Source organism: Peromyscus eremicus, chromosome 23 (assembly GCF_949786415.1).
Source record: "Peromyscus eremicus chromosome 23, PerEre_H2_v1, whole genome shotgun sequence".
NCBI lineage: Eukaryota > Metazoa > Chordata > Mammalia > Rodentia > Cricetidae > Peromyscus > Peromyscus eremicus.
In genome coordinates, this window is record NC_081438.1 from 40,958,347 (window position 1) to 40,977,506 (window position 19,160).

Here is a 19,160-nt window from a genome sequence, read left to right on the forward strand (position 1 = left end):
TTATAAGAGCTAGTGGGAGCTGGGCAGTGGTGGTGCATGCCTTTAATCCCAGCACTCAGGAGGCAGAGCCAGGCAGATCTCTGTGAGTTCGAGGCCAGCCTGGTCTACAGAGTGAGATCCAGGACAGGCACCAAAACTACACAGAGAAACACTCTCTCAAAACAAAACAAAACAAAACAAAAACAAATGGGACAAGCCTAAGCTATAGGCTGAGCTTTTATAATTAATAATAAGTCTCTCTGTCATTTTTTTGTGAGCTGGTAGCCCAAAGAAAAAGCCTATGACCTGGATGTTCATTAGACTGTTTAAATTATGAACTATTGGCCTTAATCCTAATCATCAAGGCACCAATTATATCTGAGGAAACAGCAAATCTGTTGTTCAATGGCACAAGAAATATGGCTGTATTATTATCTCACTGAGCCTACAAAATAGTGGATTTTAAACAGCACATATAGAGGACCTGAAACAGCTGAGTAAGGGAGTTGAGGTAAATTGGCTTATACAGACTGATAATTTTAGTATTTTTAAGGTTTGTTTTTATTTTATGTGGATGAGTGTTTGTCTGTATGTGTGTATGTGTACCATGTGCGTGCGGCGCCTGTGGAGGCCAGAAGAGGGTGTTGCATCCTCTGGAATTGGAGTTACAGATGGTTGTGAACTTCCATGTGAGCCATCTCTCCAGTTCCTAACCGACGATTTTAAAATGAGGCACTGAAGCCTGGGTCTTGCTGCTCAGCGATGCTTCAGTCAACTTCACAAACTATGAAGGAAATTAGCCATGTCGGCTTCTTTTTTCAGACTCACTGACTCTTCTCTTCTCCTTCTAGGAGGAGCCTTCTGCACTTTGGTCCAAGACCTAGTGACATTTGTGTATGTCCCTTAACACAAGCTGAAATGTCAAATAGTGTTGAAGGCTTAGTAAAGGTCACCAGCTCTCTGATTTTATACTTTTTTTCTTTCATATTTTTTTCTTGAGATTTTTCTAATGACTCCTGAAATCTGTTTCTGCTCCAGGAAACCCTGCGGCGTCACCCTCCTGAGAAGCCATTTGCAGCTGTCTTGAACTTTCTCAAAGCTCTTCTCTGTTGTTCTCAGCTCAGCTTTTTGTTCACCTCCCAATGTGCTCATTACCCTCCGTCGTGCATTCCAGCTGTGCACGCCTGGATTTCTGGTCTTTTTGTTATTTCCAAGGGGCTTTAAAAGACCACAGTGAGCTACTCTGGGCCACAGCTGGTGTTGCCATGCTGTTTTGTTTCGTGATTCTCCCGAAAGCCTCAGATCATCTTCTCCTTCGCCCTCCTGTATCTGCACACAAATACATAGCAAGTTTATCATCCGGAATGTTTTTCTGCCTTCTGTAGCTCCCCAAGTCACATATTTGCTCTTTCTTCCACTTCCAACCTCTCAGAAGACTGTATTCTGCGGACAGTATTTTCTTGCCTCCTGTAGATTCTCATTAACACCTTGCAATTTGACCTGGCTTCATTCCACCATAACTGATAAAAATCTGTCCCCAAAGTCACCAAAAGAGCTAATCTCTAGATCAACTGCACTTTCTCAACAAGTGTAACCATGTTTGTTTGTTTGTTTCCCCCATTGTGATCTCCTAAGCTGCAAAAACCCTTCATCCTGGGATTCCTGGTCCTTCTCTGAGCTTTATTCATTCATTCATTTATTTATTTATTTATTTATTTATTTATTTATTTATTTATTCTTTTTTTTTTTTGGTTTTTCGAGGCAGAGTTTCTCTGTGTAGCTTTGGCTGTCCTGGAACTTGTTTGGTAAACCAGGCTGGCCTCGAACTCATAAGAGATCCGCCTGCCTCTGCCTCCCAAGTGCTGGGATTAAAGGCGTGCGCCACCACTGCCCGGCTCATTCATTCATTCTTTCACTCACTCACTCACATATTCATTCATTTATTCATTTATTTATTTATTCATTCATTCATTTATTCTTTTATTTATTTATTTATTTGTTTGTTTGTTTGACAGATGTTTCTCATCTGTCAAAGTCAGGGTTTCTATTGCCATGATTAAACACCATGTCCAAAAGAAACTTGGGGAGGAAGCTGTTTGTTCGAAAGGGTTTATTTCCACTTACAAATCAGGTCATATCACTGAGGGAAGTCAGGACAGGAACTGAAGCTGGGCAGGGCTGGAGGCAGGAGCTGATGCAGAGGCCATGGAGGGGTGCTGCCTACTGGCTTGCTACTCATGGCTTGCTCAGCCTGCTTTCTTATACAACCCAGGACCACCTTCCCATGGGTGATATCTCCCACAGTGGGCTGGGGCCTCTCACATCAATCATTAATCAAGAAAATGCCCCACTGGCTTGACCACAGGCCAGTCTTATAGAGGCATTTTCTCCACTGAGAGTCTCTTTTCCCAGATGACGTGATGGGTCAAGTTGATGGGGAAAGAAGCCAGCTCACTGCCTGTCATTCATCTCCTCAGACAGAGACATAGACCAGCGTTCAGCCTTTGGCTTTTAGTTGTTGAGAAACAATACTACAGTCATTTCATCCTATATCTTAGAGTCAAAATTCCTTGTCCACTTCTTCAGTCTGTACCTTGAGCTTTGATTGTATATCTCAATGGGTGTCCTTGACAAACACTTCACACCCTACTTAACATTGAATTCATCTTTTTCCAAATGAACCATACTTTATGTACGTAAGTGTAGTTATGGGTCTATCCTTCTTTCCCCCTCCAGTTAAGTGGTTCTCGGTCTTCTGTCCTCTCCAGGCTCCCGTATTCAGGTGACATTCCTCTGCGTCTCTTCCATCCTTTAGATTCTGGCATCTTCTCTTTCAGCTAATTCTGTATACTACTGCCAAATTAATTGACGGGCTATTTATTGTTGTCTCTACTGAAAAACTTAAAACAGGGCAATTTCTCTTGTCTCTTAAATTCTCGCTGTCATTTATTGACACCTAGCAAATTAAACAGCTTATTTTGAACTTGATCCTGGTTTTCTGGTTCCATATTGCCTTTGAGAGCAGGGATGTGTAGCTAGAGTTTTCCTGCCTGGCCCACAGTCAGGACAAATCTCTTTCACCTGCCAGTAGCTCAAACCGGCAGCTGCCGCTCGTTTGAGAGAGACAATTAGGAACTGTTTTTAGCTCTGTTTTAGAATCTTTTTTCTCAGTTTTTAGGTAGAAACTCTTGCCACCACGTTGGGCGCATTTGTAGCTAGAGTTTTCCTGCCTGGCCCACAGTCAGGACAAATCTCTCTCACCTGCCAGTCCCACAGCCGCTCAGACCCAACCAAGTAAACACAGAGACTTATATTGCTTACAAACTGTATGGCCGTGGCAGGCTTCTTGCTAACTGTTCTTATATCTTAAACTAATCCATTTCTATAAATCTATACCTTGCCATGTGGCTCTTACCGGCATCTTCACATGCTGTTTGTCATCGTGGCTGGCAGTGTCTCTGACTCAGCCTTCCACTTCCCAGCTTTATTCTCCTCCTTGTCCCGCCTATACTTCCTGCCTGGCCATTGGCCAACCAGTGTTTTATTTATTGACCAATCAGCAACACACTTGACATACAGAACATCCCACAGCAGGAATGTGCTGCCTTGATGTCTCTGAGCACCTCTCAGTTACATTACTTCCCACCTTGACGCCATGAGCTTGCTGCTGTGGATAGAAATGCATTCCCATGGAGGATGAAGGTCGGTGACTGGTGAACTGAGAGCTTGTGAGGATGACATTGTGCTTGGGTGTACAAGAATCAAGAAAAATCCTTCTGCTCCATTGGCTGTAGAGGCAGGTCCCTGTGGTCCCAGGTGCACACAGGAGAACAGGTCTGAGGAGAGGGGATAAAGAGATGGAGATGGTGGAGAAAAAAATGATCAGATTGTTGATCTCATTTTCCAGTTTCATGAGTGTGTTGCATGATATGTATGTATGCATGAGGATACTCTCAGGATGTCATCCTCCATTGCTCTCCCACCTTATCCATTGAGGCAGGACTTCTCAATGAAGCCCAGAGCTCCCAGACATGCATAGTCTTGCTATCCAGCTTGCCCTGAGCTAGAATTACACGCAGGCCATTGCGCCCAGTAGACATTTCTGTAGGGCTTTGGGGGATGCAAACTCAGGTCCTTGAACTTGTGAAGCAAACAATTTAACTGTTGAGCCATGTCTCCATCCCCTGCTGGCCTCAGTTTGCCTGTTGAAAACAATCTCAGCACCACGACCAAAGTCAATAAGCAAAATTTACTGCGTCTTTTCCTTGGCTGTGGTTGCAACATTTTCTTCACATCAGAGAAGAGAAATAGTCTCTTGCAGTATTTCAGCTTGCAGGGCATTTGAAGCCTACATGTTTGCAATAATAAATAAATAAATAAATAAATAAATAAATAAATAAATAAATAAAGTATGATCATGTCTCCATTTTGATATTCTTGTCTCCTAAACAGAAAAAACAATTTATCCTGGGGTTTCTGGTACTTCTCTGAATTAATGATTTATTTACTTCATGTTTTACTTTACCCCACCTAGCCCCTCAAATGTGAGAAGGAATACAGGAGTCTTTACTCATACTGTGGGAGTCCCGAACTTACTAACCACAAGCAGAACCTCAATAAACAGAAAGTCCTGGAAATCGAGGGTTGGAGAGATGACTCAGCAGTGATGGACGCTTGTTGTTCTTACAGAGGACCTGGGTTCAGTTCCCAGCACCCACACGGCTCATAGCCAGCTGTAACTGTAGCTCTGGAGGTTGGATGCCATCTTCTGGCCTCTGTGGGTTCTGAACACATGTGGTACACATACATACATGCAGGCAAACACATACATAAAGTAAAAATAAATCTGAAAAAAAATTTAAAAGAAAGTTCTGGAAATCAGGTTTTATTACCATGGAATCGCTTTTGTTGGGTTGAATTAACTATGATCTGGGAGCCCTGCTATCGAGTTTGGTAGCCTTGGGGTCCGTCTAGTATATTCACACATCGCATGTCTCTCTTGCAGATGAATTTCAAATGGGAAGCATTTAATCATCCTTTTAACCACTCCAATAAGAGAAATTCCCTTTTCTTTCTTGTATTGTTGGTAAAAGATTTTTTTTTAAAAAAATCTTTAGATGGAGTCTGCTCTGAGCACACAGACTAAACATCAGAAAGTAAGCAGACATCCAGCCCCAACTGTTTTCCTTACGATTCACGAAGCCTCAGGTCTAGAAGGTGCCCTCATTGCTGCAGGCAGACATGTGTGCTGCTTAATCTCCGGGAAAGAGACAGTGAGTGGGAAGGGAGTGATTTTTTTTAATTGCTCAGGCATCATTGTTTGTTAATTTTACATTTATTGAGGAATTGAAATGCCATGCTGAACAGAATAGCAGTGTCTTTGTTCCTGTCTGGTGGCTTCATCTCACTAATGGTGATAATGTATGCTAGCTGGGGCTGAGACTATTTCATGAAATACGGGAATGAGATCACTGTGATGGCACTGTAACATCGCCAACTGTAACACTTGCAACTTTACTGACTTTCAATTTGTATGAAATTTCGAAGACATCACTCCCAGAGCTCCTGTACTCTGCAAGGATGTTACTCATCCCTCTGTGGGCGGGTGGCAGAGGCTGAGTTGTAACTTACTGAAGAGGATGGTGGGATCCTTCATTTTTCTGGGCTTCCCATTATGGACTCACCTTAGTGTACATTTGTCCTTTGAGCTCCGCAACAAACGACATTGTTCACAAATCACATGGATGCACATGTATATGATGTATGCACACATACAGAGAGACATACAGTGGGTTCTGCGGCTTGAAACTTCCGTTTAACCGGCTTTGAGAGACCTGGAAACAATGTGCTGACTCTGTTTCATTCTAGGCATGGGAATGTTTGGGCTAACTTCCCCTCCACAGTGTGTGTGTGTGTGTGTGTGTGTGTGTGTGTGTGTGTGTGTGTGGTGGTGGTGGTGGTGGTGGTGGTGGGGTAGAGGTCTCCCACCCAGCAGTCTTGCAGAGACCCCATTTGTTAAGTCAGGGCTGGAAGCTAAAAAACGTGGATAGTGGTAAGAAGGTTGACAAAGAATAATAAATGGGATTCAGTGTCGTGGCAGTTGAAATCTGAGTGGTCTGGAGTTTTTCTTTCTTTCAGAAAACAACCCATCGCTACAAATTCCCCAGAGAATCCAGGGTAGGGGAGTGTCTAATTAAGAAACACTGATGACTTAAAGGGTTAAAGGGTAATGGAGAGGGGAGGGCAGGGGAGAGGAGGGGAGAGCAGGGGAGGGGAGGGGAAGGCAGGGGAGGGGAGGGGAGGGAAGGGGAGGAGACAGTAGGGGAGAGGACTGGAGAGCAGGGGAGGAGAGGGGAGGGCAGAGGAGGGGAGGGGAGAAGAACAGAAGCCCCATTCAACCCGTAAATCTTAGCCCCACTGTGTGCGCTTGAAGGCTTCCCAGGCTGGAGTCTGAGGCAGGGCCAACACTTGCCTTCTCCGATAGGATGGAGAACTCCCTCATCAGAAGGGCACTGCCAGAACTCTCTCAGGCCCGGCAAAGTTCCAACGTGAATTCCCCACTCAGCCTTCCCGCTGTGTTCAGACACTGGCAAAGCTCTCCAGGGATGTCATCAAGAAGCTTCCCCTGGGTAGAAAGCACAGAATGGGGGAAAGGGGAAAGCAGGTGTTTCCCCTGTGGCTCTAAACGTCCTGTAAAGTTGGGCAGCCGCCTCTGTCCTTCATGAACACTAGTCCCGGAAAGGTAAAGGGCGTGGGCGTGGGGGAGTGGGCGACGTGAGAACATCCCAGGATGGAGGACACGGGATTGTGGGATGCGGGATGCACGATGTGGGCTGTGGGATGCACTGCTCCCCGAGCTGGGCGCAGCAGGTGCTTGTTCTCCGACGTCCCCGAGGACATCAGTGGTGATCTCTCCAGCACCTTGGCTGTTTGAGCCCCTGTCTCACCCCCACACGCCCCCCTTACCAGGCCCGGGGGGGCGGCGCCTGCTCTGGGTAATCATTGTCCGCCGCCGGGCGGCAGGAGCGGGGGTGGGCACCGCGGGGGGACGGGCGGCCGGGCGCGGACATAAAGGTAAAGGGGCGCTGCGCGGTGCCCTCCCCGCTCCCGCAGCATGCCGGCCCGCGCCCCTCCTCGCCGCCTGCCGCGGCTGCTGCTGCTGCTCCGTCTGCTGTCGTTGCATCCGCTGCTGCTGCTGCTCACCCTGCAGGCCCGCTGCCTGCGCGCTGAGCCAGGTCAGGGCGCGCAGACCTGGGCTCGCTTCGCGCGCCCTCCCGCCCCAGAGGCCGCCGGCCTCCTCCACGACACCTTCCCCGACGGCTTCCTCTGGGCGGTGGGCAGCGCCGCCTACCAGACCGAGGGCGGCTGGCGACAGCACGGTAAAGGCGCGTCTATCTGGGACACGTTCACCCATCACCCTCCGGTCACCCCAGGCGACTCCCCGGTCGCTGTGGCGCCGTCGGGTGCCCCGTCGCCTCCTCTTCCCTCCACTGGAGATGTGGCCAGCGACAGTTACAACAACGTCTACCGCGACACGGAGGGGCTGCGTGAGCTAGGGGTCACCCACTACCGCTTCTCCATCTCGTGGGCGCGGGTGCTCCCCAACGGCACCGCGGGCGCCCCCAACCGCGAGGGGCTGCGCTACTACCGGCGGCTGCTGGAGCGGCTGCGGGAGCTGGGCGTGCAGCCGGTGGTCACCCTGTACCACTGGGACCTGCCGCAGCGCCTGCAGGACGCCTATGGCGGCTGGGCCAATCGTGCCCTGGCCGACCACTTCAGGGATTATGCCGAGCTCTGCTTTCGCCACTTCGGTGGCCAGGTCAAGTACTGGATCACCATTGACAACCCGTACGTGGTGGCCTGGCACGGGTACGCCACGGGGCGCCTGGCCCCGGGTGTGCGGGGCAGCTCCAGGCTCGGGTACCTGGTTGCGCACAACCTGCTTCTGGTGAGTGCGAGGGGCCAGGCAGGGGGTCACCTTGGGGGACAGAGGGCCTCAGAAGTACCAGGGCCACTTCCAGGAAGCCACACTTGTACCCCATTACGAGATCACCCAGGACCTACACCTCGCAGGGAGACGCCCCTCGGCAGCTCCGGGGCTCCCCCTTAGAAGTGGAGTTAGAAACTGGAGGGAAATCTGACGGTCCACGCGCAGGCGCGCGTTAGGGCCCCTAGAAAAGGACTCAGGACTCTCTTTAGTGAGTAAATAAGCCAGCGCCTTTCCCTGGGTGTTGCGACGTTTCTAGAAATAAGGGCGGGGAAGATTTGTAGAAGTAGCTGCGGGGACAGAATAAAGAGGGTGGGCGAAAGCAACGCGTTTGTCCACAAGCTGTAGACAGACATTGATTGCACCCTGCAAGAACTCCGTGTTAATCCAGTAAAATCCGTCTTGCTAGTGCCACAGGTTACTTTGCATCTAGTGCATTCCTGAGCTGTTTGGGCTTAAGCTGTGTTTAGAGGTCCCTTCTGAGGCAGGGTAGGATAGGCACTGGCTTGCCTCCACCACAGTAATTACCATGGGACTGAAGATGTCCGTTACACAGTGCAAGATGGGCACAGAAACACAGGACCAACTCACTACAGCTTGTGGCTTCACCAACATCCTGTCTTGTCACAGTGCTGTCTCTAGTTGAAGGCATTCCTCACGGGGGAAGTAGTTACCAGGTTTAGCCAGTGGTTCTGAATACCTTGAAGCTAAAGGTTAGTTCTAAACACTTTTTAACCCGACAGGCACTTTACCCGGCTAAGCCAGGCCTGTTCTAAACACTTTTAATTTAAAGGCGAGTGCCACCACCACCCGGCTATGGTTTTGTCATTTTAAAACTCACATTTCGTTACTGGTGGAGTTAAAGATCTTTTCATGTGTTTGCTGAATACTGTAAACTGCCAATCACATCGGTACTCATTTTTAAGAGCTATTTTCCAAAGACTTAAAGGGATTATTTAAATTAACATAAAACAGCCATGGATAAGATCTTACATTTCTGAACCCATCCTTACTAAAATGTCTATACAAATCTTCCACTCAAAAACAAACAAACAACAACAACAACAACAACAACAACAAAAACACCCAAGCCAGGAATGGTGGCACTCAGCCATAATCTGCATTTTGAAGTCAGAGGCAGGAGAATTGCCATGCGCTCCAGACCAGTCTGGCCATACAGTGAATTCTAGACAGTGTGGGCTACGAAATGAAATCCTGTTTTTAAAACAAATATAACAAAAAACAACCAAACACATGAAAGGTTCTGTTAGCAAGAAAGTAATACTTTCTCATATTAAAAACAGAACAAAACAAACTGCTCTAAAGTATGCTTCTTAGACAGTTGAGGCAGAACAGCGCTGGCCTGTTGAGTTGACTCCTTGCTATGAGCTGCAGGTCATGTCATATTGGCTAAATGACATTGTAAGCCAGCTTTACAAAATCTGGGTTTGCCTGTGATCTTGGTTTCGTGTAGGTGTGTATCTTTTTATACTGGCACTTTTAGAATAGTGATTCCTAAGTGTTGTCAATATGCTCATCTTTTAAGGGAACCAGGGAACCAACAAGCCCTGAACCAGATCAGCTCAGTGGACAGACTGGTCTACAAAAATCAAGGCGGGCAAGGAAGGGGGGACCGACGACTGTACCACCTTTTGAAGAAAAAAAAACAAATTATCAGTCCACGTCAGAAGCAGATTAGTGTCCAGCTTAAGACTCACTCCTTACAATTTAAATCATGCAAATTCTGGTTTTTAGAGAACATACAATAAACTCCGTGTCTGTGCAAGTGGGCAACTGTTACTCTGGGGCTAACGATCATTTATAACATGAAGGATGGCATAAACACTCTCTCCTGCTCCCTGTCAGTCCTGTGGTTAACTTTGCAGGTGTATTTTTGAGGAATTACACAAAAAGGTTGCCAAACACTAACTGTCCTTTGCAGAAATGCAGTGGACTTTGTAGCCATGAGAAATTAGTAACCCACAGGCACGTGGCTCATTTTTGCTGATGTCACACATGAAACCCCAGCTACTGTAAAATATTAATTTTATTTTTTAATTCCTTTGGGTTTAGAATTTAGTCATCACCTTATTAGAAGTGAGGGGTCGCAAATGAATGCCATTGTGTAGGATGATTTTATTGAGCTTTGGGGGCTGTTTCTCGGTGTTTGTATGATGGAGGGGTTACTATATCTGAAAAAGTTAAAATGCACAGATTTTGGTAATAGGAACTTTCGGTTTAGATACTGATGGTTTGGGGAAGAGTTAGGGGCCCTGAGCCCCTGGAGTATTAATTTGCATTTCAGAGTGGAATGCTGGGAAAGATATGGTGAGCCAACATCTCTCCCTGGGCTTCCTCTAATCTCCAGGTGGGCTTTGGAGACTGGGATCTCCACCTCATAGGGATTCAAATCCCCTTCTGATGACTTGGAGAGCCTGAGTCTGGGCAAACTTCCTGCAAGTTGAGGCCCTGCTCACAGTGGAGGTCTCTGTAAATTATTTTGCAGGTTCCTGGTTCGAACTTGGACTTTGGACATGGTTTGGGGTGGGGTGGGGTGGGGTGAGATGGGATGAAGGAAGGGGCTCCCTGCAGAGCATGGAGCTGGCTGGCTACTTTGCTCATCTGAATTCTACAACAGGATAAGCTTTCTTCCTCAGGCTGGCAGTCAGACATCTCAGTTTTCATGGCTCTTGAGATAAGGCTCTTGATAACCGCGCTCCCCACCCCAAAGTCTGTAGTTGGGAAGTCAAATCTGAGGGTGCCTCTGAGATTTTGTTATGCGTATGGATTTCCAAGAGGTCCAGAATCACGTCGAAGGTACCCCTCCTCATTCAGAGTGGATTTCTTACACGTCTTGGTATCGAAGCTCACATTTTGGCTGATCTACCACAGCCATTTCTAAACCATTGCCCTTACTTTCTTGAATCAACTCCTGAGCTCAGATCCCCCACCGCCTCATGGTTTCTATTGCTGTGATGAATGAAACACAGGACCAATAGCAACCTGAGGAGGAAAGGGTTTGTTTCAGCTTGTAGTCCATCATTCAGGGAAGTTGGGGCATGAACTTAGAGGAACTGATGTAGAGGCCATGGTGGGGAGTGCTGCTTACTGACTTTCTGCTCATGGCTTGCTCGGCCTGCTTTCTGATGGCATCCAGGACCACCAGCCCAGGGGTGGCACTACCTAGAGTGGGCTGGACCCTCCTTTGTCAATCACCAAATAAGAAAATGCCCACAGGCTTGTCTACAACCTGATCTTAGAGAGGCGTTTTCTCAGTTGGGGTTTCCTCTCTTAGATGACTCTAGCTTGTGCCAAGTTGGCATAAAAGCAGCCAGCACACCCGTTCTCCCGTGCATCTTTTCTTGATACCCTGGACGTTCCTTTCACCTCCACTGTGCCTGGTGGACGACCCAGAGCTCCGTCTTGGGGCCTCCCATGGAGAAGCCCTCCGTGTGAGTCTTGGGACTCCCCCAGCCCCGCAATCCCACGCAGCCAGATTCAGTCTCCAGCTGGGACTTCTCTGAGCATCTGACTCTGATAGTCTTGTCTACCTAGCTAGTAGGCAAGGCAGTCACAAGCAACATGCCCGAGACCAAACTCCCATTTCCCCATCTGCCTCAGTTCGGGTTTCTATCGCTGTGAAGAGACACCATGACCATGGCAACTCTTATAAAGAGAACATTTAATTGGGGTGGCAGCTTACAGTTCACCATTGTCGTCATGGTGGGAAGCATGGCAGCATGCAGGCAGACATGGAGCTGGAGCTGAGAGTCCTACATCTTGCAGGCAACAGGAAGTCGAACCGAGACACTGGGCGGTATCCTGAGCATGGGAAACCTCAAAGCCCGCCCCCCACAGTGACATACTTCCTCCAGTAAGGCCACACCTACTTCCACAAAGCCACACCTACTAATAGTGCCACTCCCTATGAGATTATGGAGGCCAATTACATTCAAACTACCATACCATCTGTGTTGTGGTATTCTGCTCTTCCAATTGGTCAGGCCCCAGTTTTAACTCTTCCATTCCCTGTCCCTGCTCTTTCCCTCCTTTTCTCCCTCCTCTCCATGTGTCTCACTGGGGACTAGCCCCAGAACCTTGAACTTTCTAGACAAGCACTGCACCACTGAGCTATATCTATGATATGACTGGGGCTCAGGCTACCCTGGGATTTTGCCTCAGTAGTGCCCTGGCTTAATCCTTTGCTCCTTGCCATGTGGCCTGATGGGTGTATTCTGAAGAAGCATTGTTGTGTGTGAAAGGCACAAATCCCTGCTGTCTAGAATCCTGCCCACTCCCTAAAAACCAGTTTGCATACCCCTTGGGCCTCACACTTGAACATTGTTCTTTCTTCCATGATGCTCTGGTGCCTCTTACCACAGTCTCTGTGTTTAATTCACCCCCTCCTCTCTCTCCCCCTGCCCCACCCCCATTAGCTGGTCAATTTCTTTTTTTTTTTGTTTGTTTGTTTGTTTGTTTGTTTTTTTGAGACAGGGTTTCTCTGTGTAGCTTTGCGCCTTTCCTGGAACTCACTTGGTAGCCCAGGCTGGCCTCGAACTCACAGAGATCTGCCTGGCTCTGCCTCCCGAGTGCTGGGATTAAAGGCGTGCACCACCAATGCCCGGCTGTAGCTGGTCAATTTCTTAAGCAGGAAAATCTTGTTCCCTTCATCTGCTTCTTTCTTAAATGTTAACCTGGGGCTGGAGAGATGGCTGGCCCTGTGGGGTGAATGCTTACTGCTCTCACAGAGGACCGAGGTTCAGTTCCCAGCACCCACAGGGAAGCTCACAATGGCCTGTAACTCCAGTTCTAGGCCATCTGAAGCCCTCTTATGGCCTCTGTGGGCTCCTGTGGGTTATGACCATGATGCACATAATCTCAGTAAGATCACATACAAATAAACGAAAAAAAAATCTTAAAAACAAAAAACAACCTAATTTGCTTTTGATGGGTGCTGGAGTTGCATTCCAGCTAGTCAGTGGCTTAGCTTTGCTTTTATAACTTTGCTCTTGGGGAAGCTGTGCCTTGTGTCCATGTGTCTGTCTAGTAGCCACCTTCTGGTGGGATGGGGGAAACCAAGCCTAATCTGAAACTACACTGAGTAGGTAAAATCTGGCAGTCAGAGCAAGCTGTTAAAGGTCATCGCCCTGTGGCTCCTTTGTAACCACTTCCAGTGAGAAGCTGCCAGAAGTCTGCATCACGAAGATGTTTTCAGAATGGGGTGAGTGGTGAAGTCTGTGTTAACTTGAGTGTATATTGGAGAAAACTCTGCCATCTAGTTGAATTTTCATCCCCAAGTAATTAACGTGCACACATTCAAATGATACACAATGTGTACTTCCAAGCCACACTTCAGGAATTTCCCTCTTATGAAAATGCTTTTGGAAGTATCAACTGGGTTGAAGGTTAATGTATTTTATAGAACATGGTGAATTCAGTGTGCACTTAAATCAGAAACAGTTAAACTGCCTCTCGCGGCACTTGACTTGCGTCTCGATGCATACCTGATTAAACACAATGTTCTCTGGAGGTTAAAGTCAAGGCCAAGGAAAAGAACTAGTGAAATGATTTCCAAATCATACCGATGTTCTTGAAATGGCGATGGCAGGGCTAGGGAGATGCTTAGTGGTTGAGAGCACATGCTGCTCGTGCAGAAGATCAGTCACGTTGGCTTCCCAGCACCCACATTGGGTAACTCACAACCACTTGCAACTCCAGCTCCAGAGGATCCAATGCCTCTAGCCTCCTCAGGCATGGGTGATAACCCCCCACTCCCACATTTACATAATTCAAAAGTAGTAAAGACAAATCGTTCAAGTGTCAGTTGCTTTGAGGTGGAGAGAAAGAGGAAATGGAAAATGCAGATTAAATGTCAGTGTCCATGTTCTGGGCACAGTGAGCAGAACTGTAGTTAGCTGATCTGTAGTCAGCCATGGCGTCTCTGCACTCAAGACATAAGTTAATGCATCGTTTTTAAAAATGCCATTGTTGTGTACCACAGTTCGTCATAATCAGTCTGTGGGAAAGGTGCTTTATTTCCCTGAATACTGTTTTTGAAGCATTTAGGTGAAGGTGAGACTGGAATGCATGCCTGCTGGGAGGGGGTGAGGTAGAGCACAGGAGCAGCAGCGCCCTTAATAATCGAACGCTCTGAGACCTGCGCCCTCTGCAGAAATGCCCCCGGAGTTATCCTTCTACCACACACTTACGTGGGCACACAGTGTGCTTTTCATGAGCTCCTGTGCCACATCGAGTGCTTCTGGTGTGACGTTAGTTAGTGCTGTGTCTTGGGATACATTCTTACTCATCTTTTAAAGACTTAACGCCATGGTCACAATTTGTGAGTTGGACAGACAGACAGACAGACCTTTCTCACAGTTATGACTCTTTGAGGTGACAATCTGTGTATGTAATATTTCTATTTTTTAAAAGATGTATTTATTTTATTTTATGTGTATGAGTGTTTTGCTTGCTTTTATGTATATGATCACACACATGACTGGTGCCCTCAGAAGTCAGAAGAGGGTGTCAGATACCCTCGAACTGGAGTCATGGATGGAAGTGAACTACTATGTAGGTGCTGGAAATCGAACCCGGATCCTCTGCAAGAACACCAGGTTCTCTGTTGAGCCACCTCTCCAGGCCCTCACTTAACTTCTTAACTTGGAACTTAAAACAGAATGAAGTCTTTCTGGAGGTTATTTTAATAGAATTTTACTTCTTTGGATCTCTGAAATGATTTATTCTCATATAAAATGTTTTAGCAAGTGTCTTGCTGGTCCTAGTTTGACTGATACAATGGCTACAGAAAACCCAAGTATTTGGTGAAGTGTGTGGCCAGAGTCCGAGTAGACTGTTTGATGTATGGCTGTCAGAATATCATCCACGAAACAGCACAGCTCTGGCCTAGTATACCTTTCAAGCAGAATGCACTAAGGGACATAGACTTTAAATGTAGTGCTTCTATCAAACTTACTTCGTGTCAATAAGCGCCCTTTTAGTTGCCAAATAGAATGGTAGTGTTGGGAAGGGTCTGGGAAATCCACATCAAATTTCCTCCCAGGATGAACCCTCTGGGGGTCCTCTCACTTCTGCCAGAATCTCTCAGTGTTACCTCCACACCTCTTAAGTTGACTCTGGGTTTCATCTTTTGTTTTGAATCAACACCTGCAGAGCTCAGTTTCTGGTTGTCTCTCAAAGAATAAAATAAATCATGTTTGCACAGGGCAGCTGCTGTGGGGTGAATGCTTGTCGCCCTCCAAAACTCGGGTTGAGAATTAATTGCTGCTGCAGTAGATGGAGCCTGGGGGAGGCTTTTTATGCGTTGCTGGTGGAGTGGATGAGGCATCCCGAGATTGGCTCTGTTGCAAAACAGAGTTTGTCCTCTGCTTGCTGTCCCTGCTGAGTACGGTCTCTGGCCACATGGGGCCCTGAGTCCCATGATGCATTGGGATGGCTGTATGCAGCTCCTCGACCTAGGCCTTCTTAGTCTTCTGAACCGTGAGAAGTAACTTTTCTTTTAAAAATTCCCTAGACCATGGTATTGTTATAGCAACGGAAAATGGACAGGGGCAACAGCTTCTAAATATTTGAAAAGGCAGTGTGTGCTTCCTAAGTCTTTCCTGTGTGCTAAAAAGTCTGCTTCTAGATGCTGGGGCCCTGACTCTTAGGGACTTTTCCCCCAGAGCTCACAGCAGCAGCAGGAAGGTGTAGGGCACAAATGTAAACGCTGGATGGGCCTCACGATCTAGGCAGAAAAGGCGGTCGGCATTGTCTGGCTCCACCCCTACCCATAGTGCTCCCCGAGAGGATGTGATGGATGCTGGAGACGGGGCATGGAATCAGCACAGGCTCCAGCAGAGGACAGATTCCTGGTGCCAGTGTGCATTTATAGCGCTTTCTGCAGGCTTATGGCTCTCTCTGTAGGGTGGTGCCTCCACAGCCTCAGTGGGCAAGAGGTGCTTGTAGAGTCTGTGGGGACACTCTAACCCCACCCTTGGTTCCACTTCTCTCTGATCCCAACCCCAGGCCCTGCCCCTTCAGCCCTTTCCCCACTTATTGTCCTAAGATCTCCCGGGATGCCATGTGCTTCTCTACACGTGGGAAGGCCATGCTTGCCAGGAGGTAGGGGTAGAAGGGAGTGGCCTTTTAGTGCATGCTCAGGTGTGCTCTTCCTGCAGTCAAACCGCCGCTCACAGATGGCTCTTTCTCACTGCCTGATATGCCCGGAAGATCCCTGGTCTTCCATTGTATGTAACATGGAGTCTTGGGAGGTGCAGTTACATGGGGGGCTTGGCATCTCTTCTTGAATTGGGCCACATGTCCAAGCCTGCATTACCTGACATAGGACAACAGGTGCCTTTTCCCTCCACTTCCCCCTTCACTCTGGGAGGAGCTGGGTGCAGTATGGCAGGGGTTTAAAGTGACAGAGAGGGACAAGGGAAGGCTCCTGTCCTACCTCACCTACAGATTAATCGGGGGATGTAACAACCGTTGGGTAGTCACACTAGAACACTCGAAGGCTTTAGTAGAAATAAGTACTGACGATAGTAGGGATCAAGGAGAGACAAGCCGGGTTTGGAGGGTGGGAGGGAGTGGTTAGGGGAGAACTATACAGGGGAGAGCAAGGGCTGCCGGGCTCCCTGTGGAGGCTGCTTTGAGCTTTCTGAGGCAGACAGTGTCTATTGGGTGGGAAATACTCAGCAGCAGAGAAAAGAGCCCCAGGCGGTGTGTCCTGGGATGGGCACAGCTGGGCTCCTGTAACATTTTTTGTATGGAAATAGCGAGTCCTGTGCTGGGCGGGGTGTGCGGGACACACCAAGTAGGCAGCTCGTGGTGGAGGTCTTTGAGGCAGCTTCTCACAGTCCGGGCGAGCAAGCCAAAGAGGACAGTGAATTCAAGACTCAGTATCTGGAAACCATAGATGGGAAAGGACCAGAAGCCGCAGGGATGGGGCCTATATCTTCACATTTGATGTACAGAGCAGAGCTGTGGTCCAGATGCACAGAACACGCAGCTGCCTGTTCCTGTCCTACAAGACCGCATTGGTAGTTTTGGCTGCTGCCTCACTGAGGCTTCGATTAGTCTACAGTCAGCTAAAATCCTCGCAGGCTCTCCACTCCCCGTGCATTGCTGTTAAGCCAGACTGTGCCCATTGTCTCCTGTGGGAATTTATCTTTGAATTCACAATCTTACTAAATGCCATCGAGACAGAGCTTCCCATAGGTGGAAAGTTATTTTTTTTTTAACTGAAAATAATAGAAATGTAGGAACATTTCTGGATCAGCGTAAGGAGTAGTGCTACATGAATTTGGTGGAATATTCTTTACTAGCTGTTGAAACACTGACTTTTGTTTGAATTCTGCCTGTGGTCTACTGTGAGGAGGGAGGAGCTGGTCTACTGTGAGGAGGAGCTGGTCTACTGTGAGGAGGGAGGAGCTGGCCCGACAGTGGTTTTTTTTTTTTTTTTTTTTTGTATCTCTGCTGTAGAGTCATTCGTGAATAACCCTGGACCCTTCACAGTTCTCTGACTGGGGTGTCCTTTCTTTTCCCAGGAACCCCACCTGACATGTAGATCCAAGAGTAGAATCGGTCTTCCCATCTGTCCCCTCCAAATACTGCACTCCCCATTAGTGTGGGTTGATTTGGGTCAACTTGCAGCAAACTTACATACTTGGGAAGAGAGAGTCTTAGGTGAAGAATTGTCTCCATCAGACTGGCCTGTGGGCACGTCTGTGGGGCGTTTTCTTGATTTCTAATGATGTGGGAGGGCCCAGCCCACTCTGGGCAGTACCATCCCTATGCAGCTGGTCCTGGGCTGTAGAAGAAAGGTATCCAAGTGAGCCAGGGGTGGGGGAGGGGTGTAAAGCCAGTCAGCAGTGTTCCTCTGTGGTCTCTGCTTCAGTTTCTGCCTTGAGGTTCCTGGCTTGACTTCTCTCCATGATAGACTGTGACGTGTCAGCCAAAAATCCCTTTCCTTCCCCAAGTTGCTTTTGGTCTGTGTTTTATCACAGCAGCACAGAAGGAAACTAGGTCAGTGTCTGATAAAATCTCAACGTGTTGAAATGGTTTGTTTCTCCCCAGCAGGTCTCTGGCTAGGAGGGAGGGACCATTCAGCTGGTGGAGTAGAGAGTGTGCGGTGTGCCCTAAGGCTGTCTGTCCTTGAAGCACACACTGGAGCATGCCCATCAGCCTCCAAGCTCTCAGAAGTTTCCTCTTTTGAGTGTAAAGAGTCTTTCTCTGTCCCTCTAGCCAGCTCCCAAATAACGACATGGAGACTTTTTATTAATTATGAAAACTTATAGCTTAGGCTTGTTCTTAACTAGCTCTTATAACAAATTAATCCATTTATATTAATCTATATTCTATTATGTGGCGTTACCACTCTTCCATCTTGTACCTCCTGTTTCCTCTCCATGTCTCTAGGTGTCTCCTGAGCACCTAGATTCTCCTCCTCTTCCTTTCTCTGCCTGAAAATCCCACCTATATCTTCTGCCTAGCTATTGGCCCTTCAGCTCTTTATTACATCAATCACAGCAAATACACCTTTACCCAGTGTACAGATATCCCACCACACATGAGGACCATGGGCTCAGACTTGTGGCTTGCCGTGGCAAATTTCCTGTCTGCCATTTGGGAACAGCCAATGAGAAACTCAGCCACAGCACAGCTGCAGCAGTGCCCCCAGTGAGGCAGCAGCTGGTGCCATCAGGTAAGTGCTCCTTATGGCAGGAGGGCCAGGTGACATATTTTCATGGCCACCACAAAGACCAGTGAGCAGTGCCATCCCAATGAAATTTATTTCCAGCTGGGCAGTAGTGGTACATGCCCGTAATCTCAGGACTTGGAAGGCAGAGGCAGGTGGATCTCTGTGAGTTCGAGGCCAGCCTGGTTTACAAAGCGAGTTCCAGGACAGCCAGGGTTACACAGAGAAACCCTGTCTTGAAAAGCCAATCAATCAGTCAGTCAATCAATCAATCAATCAATCAAATTATTTCCAACCTAGAACTTACCTATACTATCATGTGGTGATATTTTATTTGTGCTCTAACAAATAAAGCTTGTCTGGGGATCAGAGGGAAAAGCCAGCCACTACATTAAACATAGAGGTCAGGCAGTGGTAACACATACCTTTAATCCTAGCATTCAGGAGGCAGAGATTCACCCGGATCTCTGTGAGTTCAAGGCCTCACTA

The 19,160-nt window shown here is 47.8% G+C and overlaps 1 protein-coding gene across 1 annotated transcript in view; it reads left to right on the top strand.

Moving 5' to 3' along the window:
- The first annotated feature begins 7,093 nt into the window (after positions 1-7,093).
- The window catches only part of Kl (klotho), a 36,089-nt gene continuing 24,022 nt past the window's right edge, over positions 7,094-19,160 (top strand). The window contains exon 1 of the mRNA XM_059249830.1: positions 7,094-7,927. Coding sequence (XP_059105813.1) covers positions 7,094-7,927 — 834 coding nt within the window. The remainder of the gene's footprint in view (positions 7,928-19,160) is intronic.